General features: G+C 34.9%; 1 protein-coding gene across 1 annotated transcript; it reads right to left on the reverse strand.

Moving 5' to 3' along the window:
• Nucleotides 1-5,560: 5,560 nt before the first annotated feature.
• Nucleotides 5,561-8,934, reverse strand: LOC144965732 (uncharacterized). Its single transcript, XM_078901371.1, has 3 exons — nt 8,673-8,934; nt 8,229-8,350; nt 5,561-7,888 (listed from the first exon to the last, which is right to left on the reverse strand). The coding sequence occupies exons 1-3, from the start codon at nt 8,822-8,824 to the stop codon at nt 7,758-7,760; spliced, it is 405 nt and encodes a 134-aa protein (XP_078757497.1). The 5' UTR covers nt 8,825-8,934; the 3' UTR covers nt 5,561-7,757.
• Nucleotides 8,935-20,472: the final 11,538 nt, after the last annotated feature.

A 20,472-nucleotide genomic window follows, 5' to 3' on the forward strand; every position in this document is an offset into this window, starting at 1 on the left:
ATTTTAAGAACTGTGTTGATAGGGAATTAGATCACCAGCGGGCTTCTTTCATGTAGAGGACATGTCCTAGCCAGCTGAGACGGTGTTGTTGGATGGTGATCGCAACGTCCTGTATTCCAATTATTTCATAATATAGTTCCTTAAAATGACAAAAACTAAATTCATAAGATTCACGTAATTTGAACTTTGATATCACTTGAGACACTGGTTCAACCCGACATAAAACCGAGATGATTGGTCACATGTTATATAACACTGATATTGGGCACTGAGCTTTCTAGCGTGTTTTTCTTTTAATTTTACTTTTTTTTCAACACTTCTTTTGTTACGGAAACGTGAATAGAATTAGGCAACATGACCCTCATTTGTCTTAGGTGTTACCTTTCCCCAATATCATTTGCAGCTGCTCTGTCCGTAAGTATTAGCCAAATTAAGCCTGTATATTGTTTTTCCTGAACAAGGCAAAGGTTAGATTCAGTCATCTGTCAGTTGAAGTCATGTATCGCATTGTATGCTCTCCGGTCTTTCTCTTTACAGTGGAATGGAGACCTCAAAATTTAAGGCAATACTAAGCTACTAGAAGCAGTGGACTTTAAAAAGTAATAAACACAATTGAATGTTACACTTTCTTTAAAAAAAAGAACAAAATATCAAATACTGAATGTTTCGGGCTCAAAACCCCTCATCAGTCAACATAAAAAATCAATGAAAACATAAATACATTTTAAAAGAAAAACATATCGAAAGAAGAAAAATATCCTGCACTGGATTTCTGTATTGAGATCTTGGAATGTAAACCAAGTTTGCATTCCTAAATCTTAACACATAAAGGATGTGCTACATTCCAAGGATGTCCGATTGTTTCCCTGCCGTCAGTCTGGTTATTTTTGTAGTAATGTATTTATGCTTTTTATTGGTTTTTGTTATTAGTTGAACAGGGGTTTTGAGCCCCAAAACGTTTCGTTTTGTGTTTTGTTCTTGTTTTGAAGCTGTTATATTTAATTTTGTTTATTTCTCAAAAGTTCGAATATGAGTGATGTTGAAAAGTATCTACTATGTAGCCCCCCTCACTGTTGGAATATTGGCTGGTCAGAGGTAATTGTTGATCTGTTGATAAATAATGTGCGTGAATCACTATTAAGCATCTGAGGGTAGTTTTAAAATCTTTAAACAGTGCAATATCCAATAAATGTGCTCAGAATGCTTCACAAAGTGTCAAAATCAACAGTAGCGCTAAACATGACGGGCGAGACAGAACATAATTTGCAAGACACTTTAATTTTATTTTTATTTATGTATTTTTTGTGTGTTTGGGGGGGGGGGGGGGGGAGACAGAGACAATGCTGTTACGAGCCAAAAACTCACTTAATTCCTGAGTAGTATAAAGGATAATTCATTTATAGATAGAATGAAGTTGACGTCACTCAAGTCTTTATTATTGGTTTTTGCCATCGGCGTTTATGAGTAATTCTCTGCAAACTGTATTACCCAGACTTTTAACGTTCGGGGTTACACAGAGTTTTGTGTGTTGGTCCGTTATACTTCCGGATGTCAATGTTGTGAGCTTCTTAGCCCAGCGCACACTAACTATAAAGTTGCTTCTTGAAGGTCAAAAAACTTTTAAGAAAATACTAAAACGGAAACAATGATTGGTGTTAAATTCTTGGGAGTTCCCCTTTCTCCAAAGAATGGACGAATGAAACGTGTTGATATTTTTATTTTAACCATTTTAACTGCCGTACTCACGAATCTCACGCGTTTAAAAATTTGGCCAGAAAACTCATTCTTTAAATATCGATCGATTTAAATGAACCCAATCTTGGGAATAACTCTTAAACCTGGGACCATACGAGGTCTTCCTTAAGTCCCAGGTTTGAGAGATGCGGGTTATTTAAATCGATCGATATTTGAAGGACTAGTTTACTGGCCACAATTTTAAATACGTGTCCTTCCAGAGCATGACAGTTAACTGGTTAAAAGTAAGTACGCTCACGCTATTTGTCTTGATGAATACTTTATTTCTAATGATTTCTTCGGAAATATATCTAGAACTGTGGCACTGCTTACAAAGTATACAGGAAGGTTTGAGGGGAGGGGGGGTGGTTGTTGTTGTTGACAAGGTGAGGGATTTTAATTGATCGATATTTGAAGGACGAGTTATCTGGCCAAGATTTTTAAAAAGATTGTTTGTTTGTTTGTTTTTTGTTTTTTTTTTCAAAGTATAAATTATACTTTATTCTTGCTCCGTAGAGTTGAATCTTTGAGAAAATGATTTTAGACAATCGATTTTAAAACATTCATATGGCATAAAAAAAATAGTAACTTTATAAAATTGATTTAAAGTAAATCCACAAAAAGTGCGTTAACCGAGCTTTTTACTGGTGGTGAGCTGGTTAATATCGTTATTGATTCTAATGAAATTAAATCTCTCCTTACCAGCCATTTTCAGGATTTTCCCCAAAACTTCACACCCAACTAACAAATATTTTTTATCACTAAATCACAATAGCAGCAAGTTCTTGCGATACATAATAACTTTAGGGAAAACATGCTCTAGATACAACACACCGTTCATTTTCTTTAAATTTTATGGTGTACAAAAGAAATTTGACTAAGAAAAATGCTGGTTGTATCGAATGTGACGATTTTCCTATTGTTGGTAAGGAGAGGGTAAAGGTCAACTATTGTTCTATCGTTTCAGCATTTCAACTTCATTTGGAAAAGAAAGCTTCTAGAAAAAAAGCAGTAAAAAGAACATTTCTTTCGAAGGGTATTTTGGGTAATGCACTGTTGAAACTGAAGTATCTTTTTACTTCATTGCACCGCGATGACACTCAATTTATTGTTTAAACACAAAGTTCAATACCCTTCATGACCTCAAAAAATCTTTGAAAAATGGTGGGGGTTTTTTATCTTTTCATCATTCTAAAATATATTGTACTCAATCTGAAAGTATATGAAAATACATCTGTCTTTCTTACTCCAATAAATTCCTAGATTAATTATTATAGGGTTTGTTTTTTCACTTCTACCTAGTTAAGCATTTTAACGATCTGGAAAATTAACATATAGAAACAAAGAAATCATTACCGCACTTCGTCTTTTTTACTTGAAAGATTTGACAAAAAAGTAATTGATAGAATGAAGGTACTCAACAATGATGACGAATGGGAAATTTATACCGGATGCACCTCACAATACTGCCATTCTTTGGGGGGGGGGGGGGGGAACACATTTTAAATCTTTTGACCAGGAAACAAGTCCTTCAAATGTCATTCGAAAACTCCCCAACCCGGGACTTCAATGTGGGTCTTTAAGGAAGTCCCAGGTTTCAGAGTTTTTGACAAGAGAGGGTCATTTTAATTAATCAACAGTTGAAGGATAAGCTTTTTGGTCAACATTGTTAATATGTGTTCTTTCATACTACGGCAGACTAGAACACCAAGAAATCTTCTAGAATAGGAATTAGTAACTACTTATTGCTCTTTCAATGTACCCTTCATTTTGTAACTATCTTTAACTCTTTAACGGTGACTAAATTCTTTTAACATCATAAATCTTCTTTTATCTTTATGATTATGACTACATTGGCCCACCTAACCATTTTGTTTGTAAGAATATAATTTAAGAGTGTTTTCCAAAAACTCATTAAATCGGATTTCCCACTTTTTGAGATTACCTTTCTGAAAGTTAAATTGAAGTTTAAACTTTGTTTTAAGTATCAACCGACAAAAAAAATTCCATATAGTTTTATTCAGTTGATAATGAATCACAATGAAATAATACATCAAGAAAGAGATTCTAAAGGAAATAATCCTTAATATATCGCAAAATGAAAAAAAACAAAAACAAAAAACAAGAGATACCGTGTAATGGGGTGACTAATACCAGTTGGGGTGACAAAGATCAGCTCCCAAATGACCCCCCCCCCCCCCCCCCCCCCCCCCCCCCCCCCCAACGGTTGAAAATTGTTGAAACCAATATGATGAAAGATACATTCATTTGATAGATTTCACCATTCCCCGCATTTTAGACAAAAAAACATCGGTTCCTACACTTTTTTAAAGCATTTCAATATGATAAAATTTGACATTGAAATAACCTGTCCGACTGTCAGTACGCCTAACATGCCACTTACACAGTATGAATTGGAAATATTGTTTCATTTAGCCTGCTGAGGGAATAATTGGAAACGCATTGAGAATGGGTAACTGTGGAAATTCTATATTGAAACGTTCACTTTTATCTATTTATTTATTTATTTATCTATTTATTTATCTATTTATTTATTGGATAACATTACATTTGACCCACCGGTCCTGCCGGATACTTCCCAATAAGTAAGTGACAGTCTAAGTGGCAGTTGCCTAACATGGCAGATTCCTGTCGTGTTTTTCCCTAACTGCTACAAGTTTCCAATCCAAGCAGCTGTTGAAGAACTGTTGTTGTGTATGAGGGTTTCAATTATTTAACCACTTCAAAACTTCCTACCATCACATCACCATAATTTATCTTCAGTCAAGAGGCCGTTCGTTGTTTGTTAGTAGTTCTCTTAATTATCTTCGACCAAAGTCAAAGATCTGATTCTAGTTGTGATGATTGATAACGACAGCAAGGTTTTATGTAAGAGACGTTTGTAGAAGTTAGACCCTTATGGAAAACATGCGCTAAGCGCAATATCCACTAAAATGTTCTCAAACCGTTTTACCCTCCGCCCCAATAAAATTGAGCGTTTACTTAGCGTTTTATAGATATAGTATGCACTTGGCTAAGAAGCTCACAACATTGCCAACCGGAAGTATAACGGACCAACACACAAAACTATGTGTAACCATGAACTTTTATAGTCTGGTTAATACAGTTAAGTGAGAATTACTCATAAACGTGGATGGCAAAAAACAATAACAAAGACCCGAGTGACTTCAACTTCATTCTATCTATATCCACTTGTGGTAAAAACGCATTACTAGGGATCCCCTGACAACAGCAATACTTGACATGTAAGTCCAAATATTGCACTTATTAGTCTATATTACTTTTTTTTTCAAAAGAGACAACGCTGTTAGCGACAAGTACATATTTTGTATATGAGTGCTGTGAAAGAATGTGAGTGAAGAACCTTTTCCAAGGACTCAACTTTCCGCCGCCCAGAGTAGGACTTGAACCCAAGACCTACTGGCCCAAAGGCCTCGCGAGATCCCAGGTTTAACAGTTTATGCCCGATGAGGGTCAATGAAATCGGTCGATATTTTAAGGTCGAATTTTTTTGGCCAAATGTTTTAACTCTCAAACGTTCCACTGTTTTGAGCAAAAATTGTGAATGGAGGGGGTGCAGGTACATTAGGATACCCTGAACTCACTCACTGTGCGCTAATGCTGGCATGTTATATATCAATTTGCTCGTCAGATGTTTTAGTTTCACATTCTTAAAGTTTTTTATAATTTCAAGGCACTTTCCTGGACACAAATATGATTTATGTGTCAAGGTAGGGTCTCAAATTTTCAAGTAAAAACTGCATTTTCTGCAAATGCCAAGAAGGAAAAAAATAACTGTTCAAAATTATGATCAAAACAAGTTTATTTTCTAAAAATACATCATGTCTTACAACTTTTATGCAAAACTCAAGTATGTAATGCATAAATTGAGCACCTGGTGGGGTCTCAAATGTATCCACACATTTACTCAAACAAGGGGCATAATCCAATAATTTTTACATGTTCACAAAAATGTCTCTAAATTGCTTATGTTAGCATTTCTTTGGCATATTTTGGATATCTCTTGGTCAACAGACCTAAACACATGATACAAGAAGACATTTCAACATTGTGAAAAGGTTTTGGGGTAATAATTCCATTACAAAAGTAAAATTATATAATTATTTTAAAATTCACTTGTGTGTCACTTGTTTAGTGCAAAGACTGAACTATACACACCAAAAAAATACACAAGTTCCTTCTTACTGATCCAATTGATAATACATGGATAAATATAATAAAGGACTTCAGTATACATATATATTTATTTATATATATGTAAATGTATTCGCAGAGAGCGAATAGTATTTTTTTTCCGCAAAGAGCGAAAACGAATGATTATTCGCAGAGTGCGAAAATATTTTTATTTCACAGTAACAGTACCTTAACAAAATAAAATAAAAATATACATACAATTTAACATTTAAAAAACAAAGAGCATTTTAAAATACAATAATAAATCAAATAATTTACTCAAGAACTGTATGATACCACAACATACATTTTCTATCCGGCTGTAAACAAAACCATTTTTTACAATATAAACACCTATGTCTAGTTTTCTGTACTTTCCCCCTATCTAAGCATAACCTACAATCACCCCTTGAATTTGAAGAAGCATCTGGTAAAATTGGATGGATTAACTTAATTTCTTCATCTATATCATTATTATCACTATTCCTGCTATTTGCTTTAGATTTACTTTTACAATTACAATTACAATTTGTATTTAAAGCAATTGGTGGACCCTCTAGATCATCTATCCCGCCTAACTGCCTGGCTAACTCCAGAGTAAAATCTAACTGATTATACTGTTTTGGTCTCTGTAATTCTTCAATATCACTATGCCTAGCTCTATATTCTTTGAACAGAATATAACTATTAACCCTAGCAATGTCAATAAAATGAAAAAATAAACTTTTCCACCACTTGTGTGTTTTTCTAAGACTATTATATTTCCCAATAAGTTGATCAGACAAATCTACCCCATTCATATTCTTATTGTAATCTTTAACTAATTCAGGCTGTGCAACATCTAATTTTCTGAAAACCCCATTATCTTTACTCCTACGTTGTACTACTGCCTCCTTATTTGCATCATGTATTGTAGATATAAATGAAACTGTCTTATTATCTTTCCACTGTAAAGCTAAAATATCACCATCCTATGCCATCTAAACTCCCCCTCTTAACCCTCTTTTCCCATTCTCTAACGTTCTTTAGACTAACTGGAAATCCTTTTCGATTAACTATTATTGTCCCACAAGCTCTCACATTCTTCACAACCAAATCTTTAAAAAGTTGGACACTAGTATAAAAATTATCCACATATAAATGATATCCTTGATTGAACAAGCCAACAAGCAACTGCATAACCACATTATAAGCTAAACCATTTGTTGTATTACCCCCTACCTTACCCAAATAAACATCAAAATTATGTGTATACCCTGTCTTTGAATCTGCTAAAACCCACAATTTCATTCCCCACTTTGTTGGCTTGTCCTTCATATACATTCTAAAGCTATACCTTCTCTTATTTTTAACCATCCTCTCATCTATTGAAATATTCTGATAAGGTTGAAACAATTTCATACATTTTCTACGAATATAATCCATCATAAATCTAGCTTTACATAATTTATCATCTCTATTTTCTGTTCTAAAATTACTTATTTTTAAAAAACTCATAAGACATTTATAACGCCAAATTGACAAAAACCGACGCGCCCACAAACCATTCAACAATGTCTCCACACACCAATAAAAAGTAACACGCTCCACTTTCACACAACTCATGTACATCAACAAACCAATAAATCTATACATTTCATCCACATTCACAGGTTCATCCTTCCACCTCTTATACAACGTCGGTTTCGAATCCGCACACATACTCGCATAATCATTCGTCCACTCACAAAACAAAGACAACAGTTCTTGAGTAAAAAACAAACGAAAAAAATCTACAGGCGTTAAAAATTCTCGGTGATCTAAGCGAGTCACCGTATCAGGCAGGCGTGGACCAGGGACTCGCTCAGGGAGAAAAGGTGGCACTTTGTTCTCGGGATCACCATCCACACATAGTTTCTTCGGCTGTGATGGGCCAGGGATTTCATCATGATCCGAACGCCTGAAGAAAATAATAATAACAAGAATTAAAATAAAAAGAAGTACTTTGAAAACAAAGGAAATGAAAAATAATTCTGAAAGGAAAAAGCAATTAATTACACATATAAATATAAAATATCAAAATATTTTATCACTCTCCCTTTTTTACATCACACACTAGTTCTGGAATAATATTTCTTGACATAGAGTTGAGTAGAGTAAAAATACTATAAATAATCTTCCTGTAGACCCAAAACTGAATATATAACATAATATCAACAATAATACATCAGAAAACACAAAACAGTCAATATGAATATAAATGCTCTATAAGAACAACTAAATATCAGGTCAGTTCTCACCTTTTTCTTTGAAAAGCAGAACTAGTTGTGGCAGTGGCAGTGTCAGTATCATCAGTAGGAGTAGGGACTTGTGCATGTCTCCCAGTTTCATTCCACAGTCCTCACACGGAATCCGAATCTCGCTAGAAGAAAGAAAAAAGAACAATATTTTATTATACAAACTGTCGACACATCAAATCAAGACATACAAATCATTTCTATATCTCATTCAAGTGGCCGAACTAACCGTCTTCTGACCTCCATGTTTGTTTACATTTTCAACACACAACACTTCACTCGTCCTAGTCAAACTCAAGCACTTCATAAATACAATTATAAACCAAAAAAAAATACTTTTTGTACTATATTAATGAAATAGATAATAAAGTTGAATAAAATATACATATCATGGGCATTATGTGATCGTTTGATGTTACTTTGAGAAGATTTCTGAAAAATACTTACTCGTCGTTCTCACTGTCAGATCCCATATTTGGCGAGTACGGCAGGTCGAATTCTTGAGACCATTCAGACTCAATTTCATCATCATCCTCGTCATCACTTACATCCACGTTGAAGAGGATGTCATAAATTTCAGACTCTTTGAGATTTGCCATGGTGCAAAAAGTTTAAATAATATAAATTTGATAAATTGTGAGTTGGAGTTGTAGAAAGATTTCCCGAAACAAAATGGCGGATCGAAGGTAACGGATGGAGTCGTTAGCAACCTAGCTTTCGTATCTCTCGTTATTTCGTAACATTTTTTTACATTTTTAACATAATTGTGATGAATTATTGAATGAAAATCATTATTTTATAATAAAATAATAGTTTCAACACATAATCTGGCGATTTTTTACCGCAAAATGGGATAGAAAAAAAAAGATAGAAGACAAAAAGTGATAGTGAATGGAACAGCATCAACAGAGAGACTGGTAACAAGTGGAGTTCCACAAGGAAGTGTACTGGGACCAGTTCTCTTCCTGATTTATATCAATGACTTGCCAGACAATCTATCATCTAAATGTAAAATCTTTGCCGATGATACTAAGCTCTATGGAGTAGCTAATACAGAAGAAGAAAGAAACACCTTACAACAAGATTTGAAAAAGCTTGAAGAATGGTCCGAAATATGGCAGATGGAGTTCAATGTAGATAAATGTGCAGTTCTTCACCTAGGAAAAAACAACAGAGAAGCAAACTATATAATGAAAGAAAAACCCCTGCAGAAATCCAATGGGGAAAAAGACCTAGGAGTATTTATTGATAGGAAGCTAAACTTCAAGAAGCAAATTAAAGATGTTCAATCTAAAGCTAGTAAAACACTCGGAATAGTGAAAAGAAATTTCAAGAATCTGAAAACAAAACACATGACTACCATCTACAAGACTATGGTTAGATCAAAGCTGGAATATGCTAACTGCATATGGTATCCGAAGTTTGAGGGAGACAAAGACTGTTTGGAAAGAGTGCAAAGGAGAGCAACAAAACTTATCACACACCTGAAAGACAAAACATACTGTGAGAGATTGAAAGAATTAAATCTCCCGACCTTAGATTACAGGAGAAGAAGGGGAGATATGATCCAAACATATAAAATAGTAAAGGGAATAGACAGGGTAGAGGCAGGATTCCTTAAACCAAACAAGAACATTCAGACACGAGGAAACAGCAAGAAACTGAAAAAAGAACGTTTTAAAACAAATGAAAGAAGGAACTTTTTTTCATCTAGAATTGTAAATAACTGGAATAAACTACAAGAAACCACAGTATCAGCAAAAAATTTGAATAAATTCAAAGCAGAGTTGGAGATAAGCAACACCCTAGGAAACAAGTTCAATTATAAAAATTGGTCCAATCATTAATAGATGAGGAGGAGCGAAGGAGACTACACCAAGTCTAAAAGCTCTATACAGAGGTATCCAGGTATCCAGGTATTATGAAAAAGGGGGCGTTGTCACGATCACCGGTGATCGTGGTTTCTATTTGTGGAACGTTTGAGAGTTAATACATGGTTTTCCAGAGCACGACAGGTAACTGAATACAAAGGTAAAGTAATAAACATACAAAAAGCGAAAGTTCTCTGAAAGAACTATTATAGCCTCAATGAAAGAGAAGGAGAAAGGGTGAGCAGTTATTTTGGTGGATGAGAAGTAAGAATATGAAATTTATTTATGACTTTTTAGCTGTAAGTGTTGATGCTGTCTGTCTTAATATTTACGAACCTACCACAGATAGATATATGAACTTCCTCCTATTGTTACGATCTAGTTTCTTCCCTTTCATCATCATCATCATCATCATCATCATCATCATCGTCTTCGTCGTCGTCGTCGTCGTCATCATCGTCATCATCATCATCATCATCATCATCGTCATCGTCCTCATCATCATCATCATCATCATCATCATCATCATCATCATCATCATCATCATCATCATCATCATTATCATCATCATCATCACCATCATCATCATCACAAACTCTCATAAACTTATATGTCCGTATAGAAATATGTTTTAAAAGTCTTCAATACCTGGGGAATGCACACGAGCGTCAACAAGGCCTACTTCTTGATGTAAGTGGAAATTCGTAATTCATATCGTACATATCGATTAGTGTTCTGAATGTCGTAAAATTTAGCAGCTCCTTATTTATGGAAAAAATATTTTCTGTGACAAACCATTTACCTGGCTATTATTTTTGATATGTCAGAGGTTAATCAAAATTTACGAAATGCCGAGAAATTTTTTAAATTTTTTTTTTTTTTTTTTGGGGGGGGGGGTTCAATAATAATAATAATAATAATAATAATAATAATAATAATAATAATAATAATAATAATAATAATAATAATAATAATAATAATAATCATAATAATAATAATAATAATAATAATAATAATAATAATAATAATAATAATAATAATATAATAATAATATATAATAATAATAATAATAATAATAATAATAATAATAATAATAATAACAATAATAATAATTATTATAATAATGATGATGATGATGATGATGATGATGATGATGATGATGATGATGATGATGATGATGATGATGTTGATGGTGATGATGATGATGATGATGATGATGATGATGATGATGATGATGATGATGATGATGATGATGATGATAATGATGATGATAATAATAACAATGATAATATATTATAATAATAATAATAATAATAATAATAATAATAATAATAATAATAATAATAATAATAATAATAATAATAATAATAATAATAATAATAATAATAATAATAATAATAATAATCAGTCAACTTAGGATAATTCAGGAATATTGGTTGTGACCAAAATACTGAAGACTCTGGAAATTTAAGTTTAAGACTTTCGACTAAATTGGTTGTTAGCCGCAGATACGAGTTCAAAATACTCAAATTACATAGCGGTAGCGTTTTCTTTCTTCCTCTTTTTGCCCGTACGAACTCATAAAGACCACTTAGATTTCAAGTGATTTACTCAGTACTTAGTATAATGGAAAAGGTGCGTTCCCATTCTCCCTTCTCATACATAAAACGTTTCAGATTCGTTGAAGTTTTCATTTCCTCAACCACTACCACCCCAACTCCTCCTCCCCAGTTTACCCGCCTACGAAACTATTGTACTAAATTAGGTCGGAAAAACGAATTGAAACTATAATTTATACTTGAGTCTCTATATAGCGCAATATCCATTAAACGTGCTCTCGCGTGCCCTAACCAACAGCAAGACTTAACAGGTAGGACGAGACATGCCGTCTGTTATGCGATCTTACATTACATTTCGACAGAGACAACGTTGTTGACTGCCAGGTTCTGATTTTGCACCTGAGTAAGGTGAGAGAATGTGGGTAAAGACCCTTTTCAACTATGGGCCGCTCGAACTCTCGACCTTCCAGTCCGAAGACGAGTGTCCTACCTACCACCAGTCATTCAGTAAAGTAGAATAGATGTAATATTTCATGTACAGTTCTGCCGTACTTTTGGAGAAAAAAAAAACATTTAAAATTTTTTGACCACAAGAACCGTCCTTCAAATATTGATCGATTAAAATGACAGACATCTTTAAAAAATCCCAATCGTAAGACTTCTGATCAGAAGTCTCGAGTTTGAGAGCTTTATGAATATATGAGTTATTTTAACCAATCTACATTTGAAGGACGAGTTTTCTGGCCAAAACCTTTGAATTTGTTGGGGATTTTTTGTTAGAGTACGTCAGAAATGAATTTAATGTAGGGGTTAAAGATTTATAAAATATATTATATTATGTATACATACAATTTTATAAGAATAGCTGTATAATGTATAATTAAACAGTTCATATAGTGAGATGATACCAATGGGTGTAACGCAATGCTATCTTGATTGCTATGGTGTAACGTAATATGGGGTTACTTGGGCCACCAAGGGTTACATCGGCGACCAGCATGGGTTATTTGGGAAACCAGCTGGGGTTACTCGGGCCACCAGAGGTTACTCATCATCGCATAATGTTGTTTTGCGAAATAGTATGAACAAAAAAAGCTATAATGTCAAATGTCAAGCTGAAAAATGGTATGATCGATGATGACAAATGAGTTAGAGAAATTAGTACCTACACCTAAATTCTCATGGTAAACTGCAAAAGATTAACTAATGTACAAAAAATGAATATAACAGCTTCATAAAGTAAATAAAAAGAACAAAATATATCAAGCACGGAACGTTTCGTGCTCAAAATCTTTCTTCAGCCACAGTTAAAATGTTAGTACATCACTTAAAATCCAGGCAGAGGGCTGAGATTTATTTGCTTTTGTGCGTGTGTCTGGATTTCCAGTTATGTATTAACGTTTTAATTGTTGGTAGTTGCTAATGACTGAACAAGGTCATTGGGTCTGAAATCGTTGTTTATTCGAAGCTATTCATTTTTACATTAATTTTTTTACAGTCCACGAAAGCTGGCCTTTAGATTTATTTAACAACATTGTCTCTGTCGGAAAAAAAATTGTATCATCACCTAAGAGACGTCATGTCTCGCGTTACATGTTCAGGGTTGCTATTGGCTAGTGACCTCTTGCACAGCGCTATTAGCACGTTTAATGGATATCGCGCTGTATAAAAACTCAAGTATTTTGTTGTTGTTTTTTTATGGGGGGGGGGGGGGAGATTGGAGGTTTTTTATTTCTACTCTATTTGTTTCCCTTTTTGTCAGATAATATTTTTCTTCCTATATAAAATCAATAGAATTACCCTGAACTTGTCAAAATTTCTGAATCTACTTTGATTATTCAGGCTGGACAATTGTTGACAATTTGAAGGTTATTTTCATCGATCATTATTAGAGGTAAACATTTATTTCTTTTTTTTTCTCTCTTCTTTTTATGTTTTGCCAAAATGTGCGGCTATGTGGTCTAGTGGTATGACCCTCGCCTTCGGAAAGCTCTGGGTTCGAATCCCGCTATGAGCGGGAGTCCTTGGAAAATGCTTTTTATTCACATTCTCTCACCGTACTCAGGTGTAAAATGAGTACCCTGACTTTAACAGCGTTGTCTCTGTCTGGAAAAAAATATTGTAATATCGCCTATAAATCGTCATTGTCTTGTCTTACATGTAAGTGTTGCTGTTGTCTGGAGACCCCTTGAAAAACGCTTTGACCGCGTTTAGTGGATAAAATGCTAAATTTAAAAAATGCTCAAAGTCAAGCTCAAGCTCAACATGGCTCTTGTCATAATCCAGCAGCACAGTATAGATAGTATGCAGATGACGTCACTCAGGCCTTTCTTATTGTTTTTGCCATCCGCGTTTGTGAGTTGTTCTCACTAAACTGTATTAACCAGACTATAAAAGTTCATGGTTACACAGAGTTTGTGTGTTGGTCCGTTATACTTCCGGATGGCAATGTTGTGAACTCCTTGGCCAAGCGCATTCTATCTATATCCACCCACGTATGGAGCATCTACAACAATTGTATAGATTTCTGAAATCTGTCTATGCCTTGTGAAAAAAATCCTTGGAGCGTTTTTTGCGAAGCCATCGTTAGCATATAGATAGTATGCGCTTGGCTAAGGAGCTCACAACACTGCCATCCGGAAGTATAACGGACCAACACACAAAACTATGTGTAACCTTAAACGTTTATAGCCTGGTTAATACAGTTTAGTGAGATTTGCTCATAAACGCGGATGGCAAAAAGCAATAACAAAGACCTGAATGACGTCAACGTCATATACTATATAGCCTGACACTAAAATCAACTAGGAAATCGTTTGACGTCATTTTTTTAGGTGTGTTCAACGTCTAGTGAGTTGTCCATAATAGAGCTCAAGGAAACACGTGATTCCATTGGTTGAATACAACTCACGATCTGTTTTCTTTTGTGGCAAAAGACTTATCTTTTGACGTAATTTTTTTTTATCAGTGTCAGGCTATAAGTGAACGATGACTACGGTTCTTTGAGGGATTTTATTCAGTCATGTGATCCTAGCTTCCTTTCTCTGGTTTATCTCATTCGTCTGTAGTGTTTCATTCATCCTGTTTTGTTGACAAAGGGGAAACCCGAAACGTCTACATTATCTGTTTTCGTTTATTAAAAGTAAAGCATACCTTCAATTTCACAGTTATTTATCTGATGGAGTATTACAATTATCTTATCATTTTAATTATCATTATCATTCTCTTAATATGCAACTTTTAAAATGTCAAATATCAATTAATAAAACTGAGGACGTCATTTAGTTTTTGAAACTTATTTGCTTTTACCAATCTACTGATGTTTGACTAATCAAAATACGTATTTACGGGATTTGTGACACACCCTCAAGCCCGCTCTGACAAGCACAGCAGGTTATTTACAAACAATAAAAAGAAGGAAGTTGACATCACTCTCCAGTTGGTTATTTTGTCTCTAGACGGCTAGTTGTTTGATTAGTTCTCACTAGACTCGTTCAATCAGATTACAATTGTTGAAGGGTAAAATACATTTTTGTTCTTAAACGTGTTATTTACATTCGGACGACTGTCCGAGGGGAGTGGTTATTTTCCCTTTCGCTTCGTGTATAGATAGTATGCGCTTGGCTAAGAATCTCACAACATTGCCATCCGAAGTATAACAGACCAACACACAAAGTGTAGCCTTGAACGTTTATTGTCTGGTTAATATAGTTTAGTGAGAATTATTCACAAACATGGATGGCAAAAAACAATAACAAAGGCCTGAGTGACGTTATCTTCGTTCTATCTATCTTCTTAGGGGTTGAGGTGAAGGGTGCAGAACACTGGCACCATCCAGATTATTATGATAACAATATTTGTTATGGTACCGAGCTACTTGGCCTTCGAGGCAATCTATCAAACTTATGAACTACATGACATCTTCGTAATAATATGTAGACGATTCTCTCTCACGGGTAATAGAATGTTTACAGCAGGTACCCGTTCTCACATATTTTTCCGAAGGTAACGACGGTTAAGAATCGGAACTATCCACAACTAATAACATTTTAACATATTTGTCCCCTTCGGGCGGTTGGTAAATAAACAATCTCTGAGATTAATTTATGATCGCCTGGTCAATTGAGGAGTTCTTGGTTCTGGAGAGCGAGAAAAAAAAATGTGAAATTTTCTACCACAGAATGGCACGGATTGATAACAAGAGCTGGAAAGATAAGAGAAGGTAAAAGTTAACTAAGAGTCTGCTGATTTATATATCGTTATGTCAATCAAAATATCGTTATTTACCTAAACGGCATCTATAACGTTCAACACACACACACACACACACACACACACACACACACACAACCAATAAAAAAATAATTTTAAAAAACAAAAACAAAAAATAACAGACAAATAAATAAATACACCAAGACTAAGACTGATATCGTTGTTTTCAGGCTATGGGCACGTTTAGTTTTCTTTATATCACAGTAGCGTTAAAACGAAATTAAGAGATAACATAAGATTTAAGTTCTGATTGGGCGAGATTTACGGTATACCAAGTAATTCATTCTAAACTTTGTTTGTTTTTTTGTTGTTTTTTTTTTTTTTCTTTTTTCTTTTTTTTTTTCTTTATTTTTTTTTTTTTTTGGGTTGTGTTTTGTGATTTTTGTTCTTGTTTGTTGTTTTGAGGGATTTTCTTTTTTTTTTTCTTGAGGGGGAGGGAGGTAGGGGGTTGTTTTGTTGTTTTAAAAAAATGTATTTATTGTTTTTTGGGGTTTTTCTTTTTTTGTTTGTTGTTTAGGGGTTTGGTCATTAAAAAAATTTTTTGTTTGCTTTTTTTTAAATCTTGTTTTTTTTTTTTTTTACTGTTTTGTTTGGTTTTTTTTTTTTTTTTTTTTTTTTTTTTTGTTGTTTTGTTTTGTTTTGTTTTTGTTTTTGTTTTTTTGCGTGGGGTTAATGTTTCTTTTTCTTTTATTATTTTGTTCGTGTTTTGTTTGTTCTTTATTTTGTTTGATTTTGGCATTGTTGTTTTGTTTTGTTTCTTCTGCCTTTATTGCTTTAGTGTTTAGTGTAAAAGACGCAATGCTAAATTGACGAAACAGCTCTCGTCGACAAACTCTTTGGTGCCTACAAGTTACAACTCAAAAAGGTTTTTCAAAAGAAAGGCGGAGAAGGGGGGGTTGGGGGGGGGGGGGTGAATGTGAGCTTTAGTAGAGTACATTATCCACTAAACAACGGTGTTAGCGGTTAAAGGGACTGAAACCTGAGACGTAAATTAATATCAAAAGGTTGTTAACGCCGAAAAGAGGGAACGCAAACTTTTATAACTGACATGCGCATTAGGCTTAATTTAGCGTCTGCTCCCTCAACCAATGAGATTGTCAGTTTTGCGAATTGGTTTACATTAACAAGAAATTGTATCAGGGCGACGTGCACTTATTTGCAGGTCTGATAACCCAATTTCTAATGGGCTCATTTTTGTAACGGAAATCTCAAAAAATGACATAAAATATTGCCCTTTACAACAATGTTAAACTAAGCCCATAAGTGGCTTTGGATGGCAGACCTGTCAGACAGGTCGTGTCGGGGTCATTTTTGATGAAATAATATTACCGGAAACAATTTATCGATGACTAGAACTATTTGTTTCATTAATCATCGACTAATATTTTTTAACCTGATATTTTCGAGTTACCGATATTGCAAAGCCGGAAATCCGGCATGAACGGGAGGACTGGCACCCATGCCGCGAAATGAGCTCAAAGCGCTTTACAAAGCGTCCCTAGCCAACAGCAAGACGTTTACGGCGGAACACGACCCCTGTTATTTATTTCATCAGACTTTTTTTTTAACCAGTGCATGGTGAGGGAATGGGAGGAAAGTGCCTTTTTCAATGACTCAACTTTGCGCCACCCCAAAGTGAGTGGGGCTCGGAACAGGGACTTACATGCCTGAAGTCGAGTGCCATTCCACCAGACCACAAAGCCGCACACTTAAATGCGTGAATACCGAACAGGTAAACTTGTGAATACGAGCACATCTGTTTAAAGCATTTGGAGCTTTGTTTTATCAACAACTATAACCAGTTTTGTAAATTTCGTAGCCCATTTGATGCCGAGTTTTGTCCCTTGATGTTAGAGAATATAATAAACACTTCCATATCATCCCGTCATTTGCTTACATAAAAGAAAGAATAATGGCCATAAGGCCAAACAGTTCGTTGTGGGAGAAAACTTAACCACGCCCCTTGACCTGACTCGGACAGTCCGAACACCCATTATGTATTTAGTTTACAATGGCAACGATTGCTAAACTAAGAGTAAGAGTACTTCACAGCTATTACTATCAATAGTGTGGTTTTTAGTAAAATATTCACCTGTTCTACCCACCTCATCAGTCGTACCAACGCCCAACACTAAGTGTAACCTTAAACGTTTATAGATCAAGTCTTATTGAAAGAATCGAGAAAGAACTAAAAGGAGGCAATCACAAAGAATAGAGTCAACTTCATTCATTTTATTGTTTGTAAACAATCGTGTTTTTCCGAGCGACTTTGGGGGTGTCTGTCTCACAAATCCCGTGTCTGTACAAGTCAAAAATCTACCAGTTGGTTATTTGCATAGCGTAAAAGGTGTATCTCTATCTAATATTATTGTGCCCTTAGGAGAGAGACACATTTTTTTTTTCAGACCATTAAAGCATATACTGCCGTTCTCAGAAAATAAGACGTTTTTATTATATGGTCTTGTAGTATGACACTCGCTTTCAGATCGGAACGTCCTGGGTTCCAGTCTCGCTCGGCGCATAGTTGAGTCCTTGGAAAAGACTTTTTACTCACATTCTCTCACCGTACTCAGGTGTAAAATGAGTACCTGGCCATTAACAGCGTGGTCTCTTTCGGGGAAAAATGGTATTATCGCCGAACAGGTGTCATGTCTCGTTCTTTGTTACGTTTTGCTGTTGGTCTGGAACCCTTTGTAAAGCATTTTGAGCACGTTTAGTGGATTTTGCACTATATAAAAGCTCAAATCTAAATATATATATATATATATATATATATATATATATATATATATATATATATATATATATATATATATATATATATATATATATAAAGTCAGAAACGCTTTCCTCTTAGCGATGCATGGGACCGGCATAGGTTAAGTATAAAATACTACCAATATCATTAACACATAAAATTACGAATTACGGTCAATCATAATGTCATTTATGCAAATGATACCAATTATCAAATAACGTTACGCATTTTTTTTGTGTGCCGATTTTGTAAACACTTTGCGGATGTTAAGTCGCGATCTAATATTCCGATTCTATTAATTTAATATAATATAGTAAAGCAGCCACGATCACAAAGTCTGGATAAATATCGAGAAACCTTAAGGATAGTCAGTGACCGGATTGGGTGAGAATGAGAGCAGCTCTGTGTTGTGCTTTTTGTTTAAAAAAACAACAACAAAAAATCATTCCGATCCTCCAGACCAGATAGCTGCACGTTAAAGCACACAACACTCATTACCCAACGTAAATCATTTTTAATAAATCATGCTCACTATGGGAGGTCAGGAACCCCGCCCAGTTGGACTTAACTATATGTCGCTCAAAGCAGGACTCGAACCCTGGACCTTCCGATCATAAGGCGAGTGCCATACCACCAGGCCACATAGCCATAAATAAAAAGTGTTAAGACACCTCTCCAAAAATGGATACATTGAAAAAACTATGGAGGACATATAAATAATTAAACATTTAAGTACTAAAAATAGATTTCTTATGTAAGGGACGAATAAATATATAGTCTCAGAGGAAAAAAAAAAGAAAAAAAGATGCATCCATTTGAGTGAATCCCTTGTTTTTTGTTTGTTTTTAGGGGTTTTACGGCGCTTGATACACATTCAGGTCATATCAGCGCCAGTAAAAAGGAAGAAAATTGGATAGTAAAAACATTCTAGATGTACAATTAAAAGGACTTAAGGAAAAAGAAAGACAAAGGTACAATTAGGGAACAGATATAGTTTCCAGGAACACACTATCAGTGTACTTAGTTTGAGATCACCTTAAAGTCTCACCCAGACACCAGCACAAGATCCCACTACGAGGAACACACTCAAATGTTTACAAATCATGTGTTAAACATGAAAAAATAACACTACATAACAGAGAGATGATTTACAAGGAAAATAATATCATCTCCCAAAACTATAACCATACATTCGACTGTTTCCCTTCCAGCCAAGGTCTCCGGCTAGGGTGGACAAAACCAAGTAATCTCATTCCAAGACAAAGACAGAAAGCAATTGGAAAACAGACACAGCAAGTACCCCCCTGCCCACTATGGGAGGTCAGGAACCCCACCCAGCTCGAATCCCTCACGGCAAAAAAAAAAAAAGCATTGTCACTGAAAGTACTCAAAGCGCTTTACATGAATTTTCTAACCAACAGCAACACTTAGCACATAGGACAAGATATGACGCCTGTTAAGCGGTATTACATTTTTTTATCAGACAGAGGCAACGCTGTTCAAGGCCAGGTACTCATTTTACACCAGAGTAAGGTTAGAGAATGTGAGTAAAGATCATCTTCCAAGGACTCAACCATGCGCCACTCAGAGCGGAACTCGAACCCTGGACTGTCCAGTCTGAAGACGAGTGTCATAACACAAGACTACATAGCTACACAAAAAGACTCCAGACGGAGCCTGGGCAAAAAAGAATGGTCTCATTTGAGATCAAGAACTCAGTCGTGAAATATGCTAATTTTATAGGCAATAGCAGATAGCCTGCAGTATAATATTATAGAACCCCCAAC

The sequence above is a fragment of the Berghia stephanieae genome, chromosome 2 (genome assembly GCF_034508935.2).
Source record: "Berghia stephanieae isolate SIO BIC M18660-M18661 chromosome 2, UCSD_Bste_1.3, whole genome shotgun sequence".
Lineage (NCBI taxonomy): Eukaryota > Metazoa > Mollusca > Gastropoda > Nudibranchia > Aeolidiidae > Berghia > Berghia stephanieae.

Excerpts from the sequence above, each read along its gene's own strand:
- LOC144965732 (XM_078901371.1), bottom strand. The coding sequence starts at position 8,824 with ATGGCAAATCTCAAAGAGTCTGAAATTTATGACATCCTCTTCAACGTG. Across the intron at positions 8,351-8,672 it reads TCTGACAGTGAGAACGACGA|CGAGATTCGGATTCCGTGTG; the intron begins GTAAGTATTTTT and ends TCTTTCTTCTAG. Across the intron at positions 7,889-8,228 it reads TCTGCTTTTCAAAGAAAAAG|GCGTTCGGATCATGATGAAA; the intron begins GTGAGAACTGAC and ends TATTTTCTTCAG.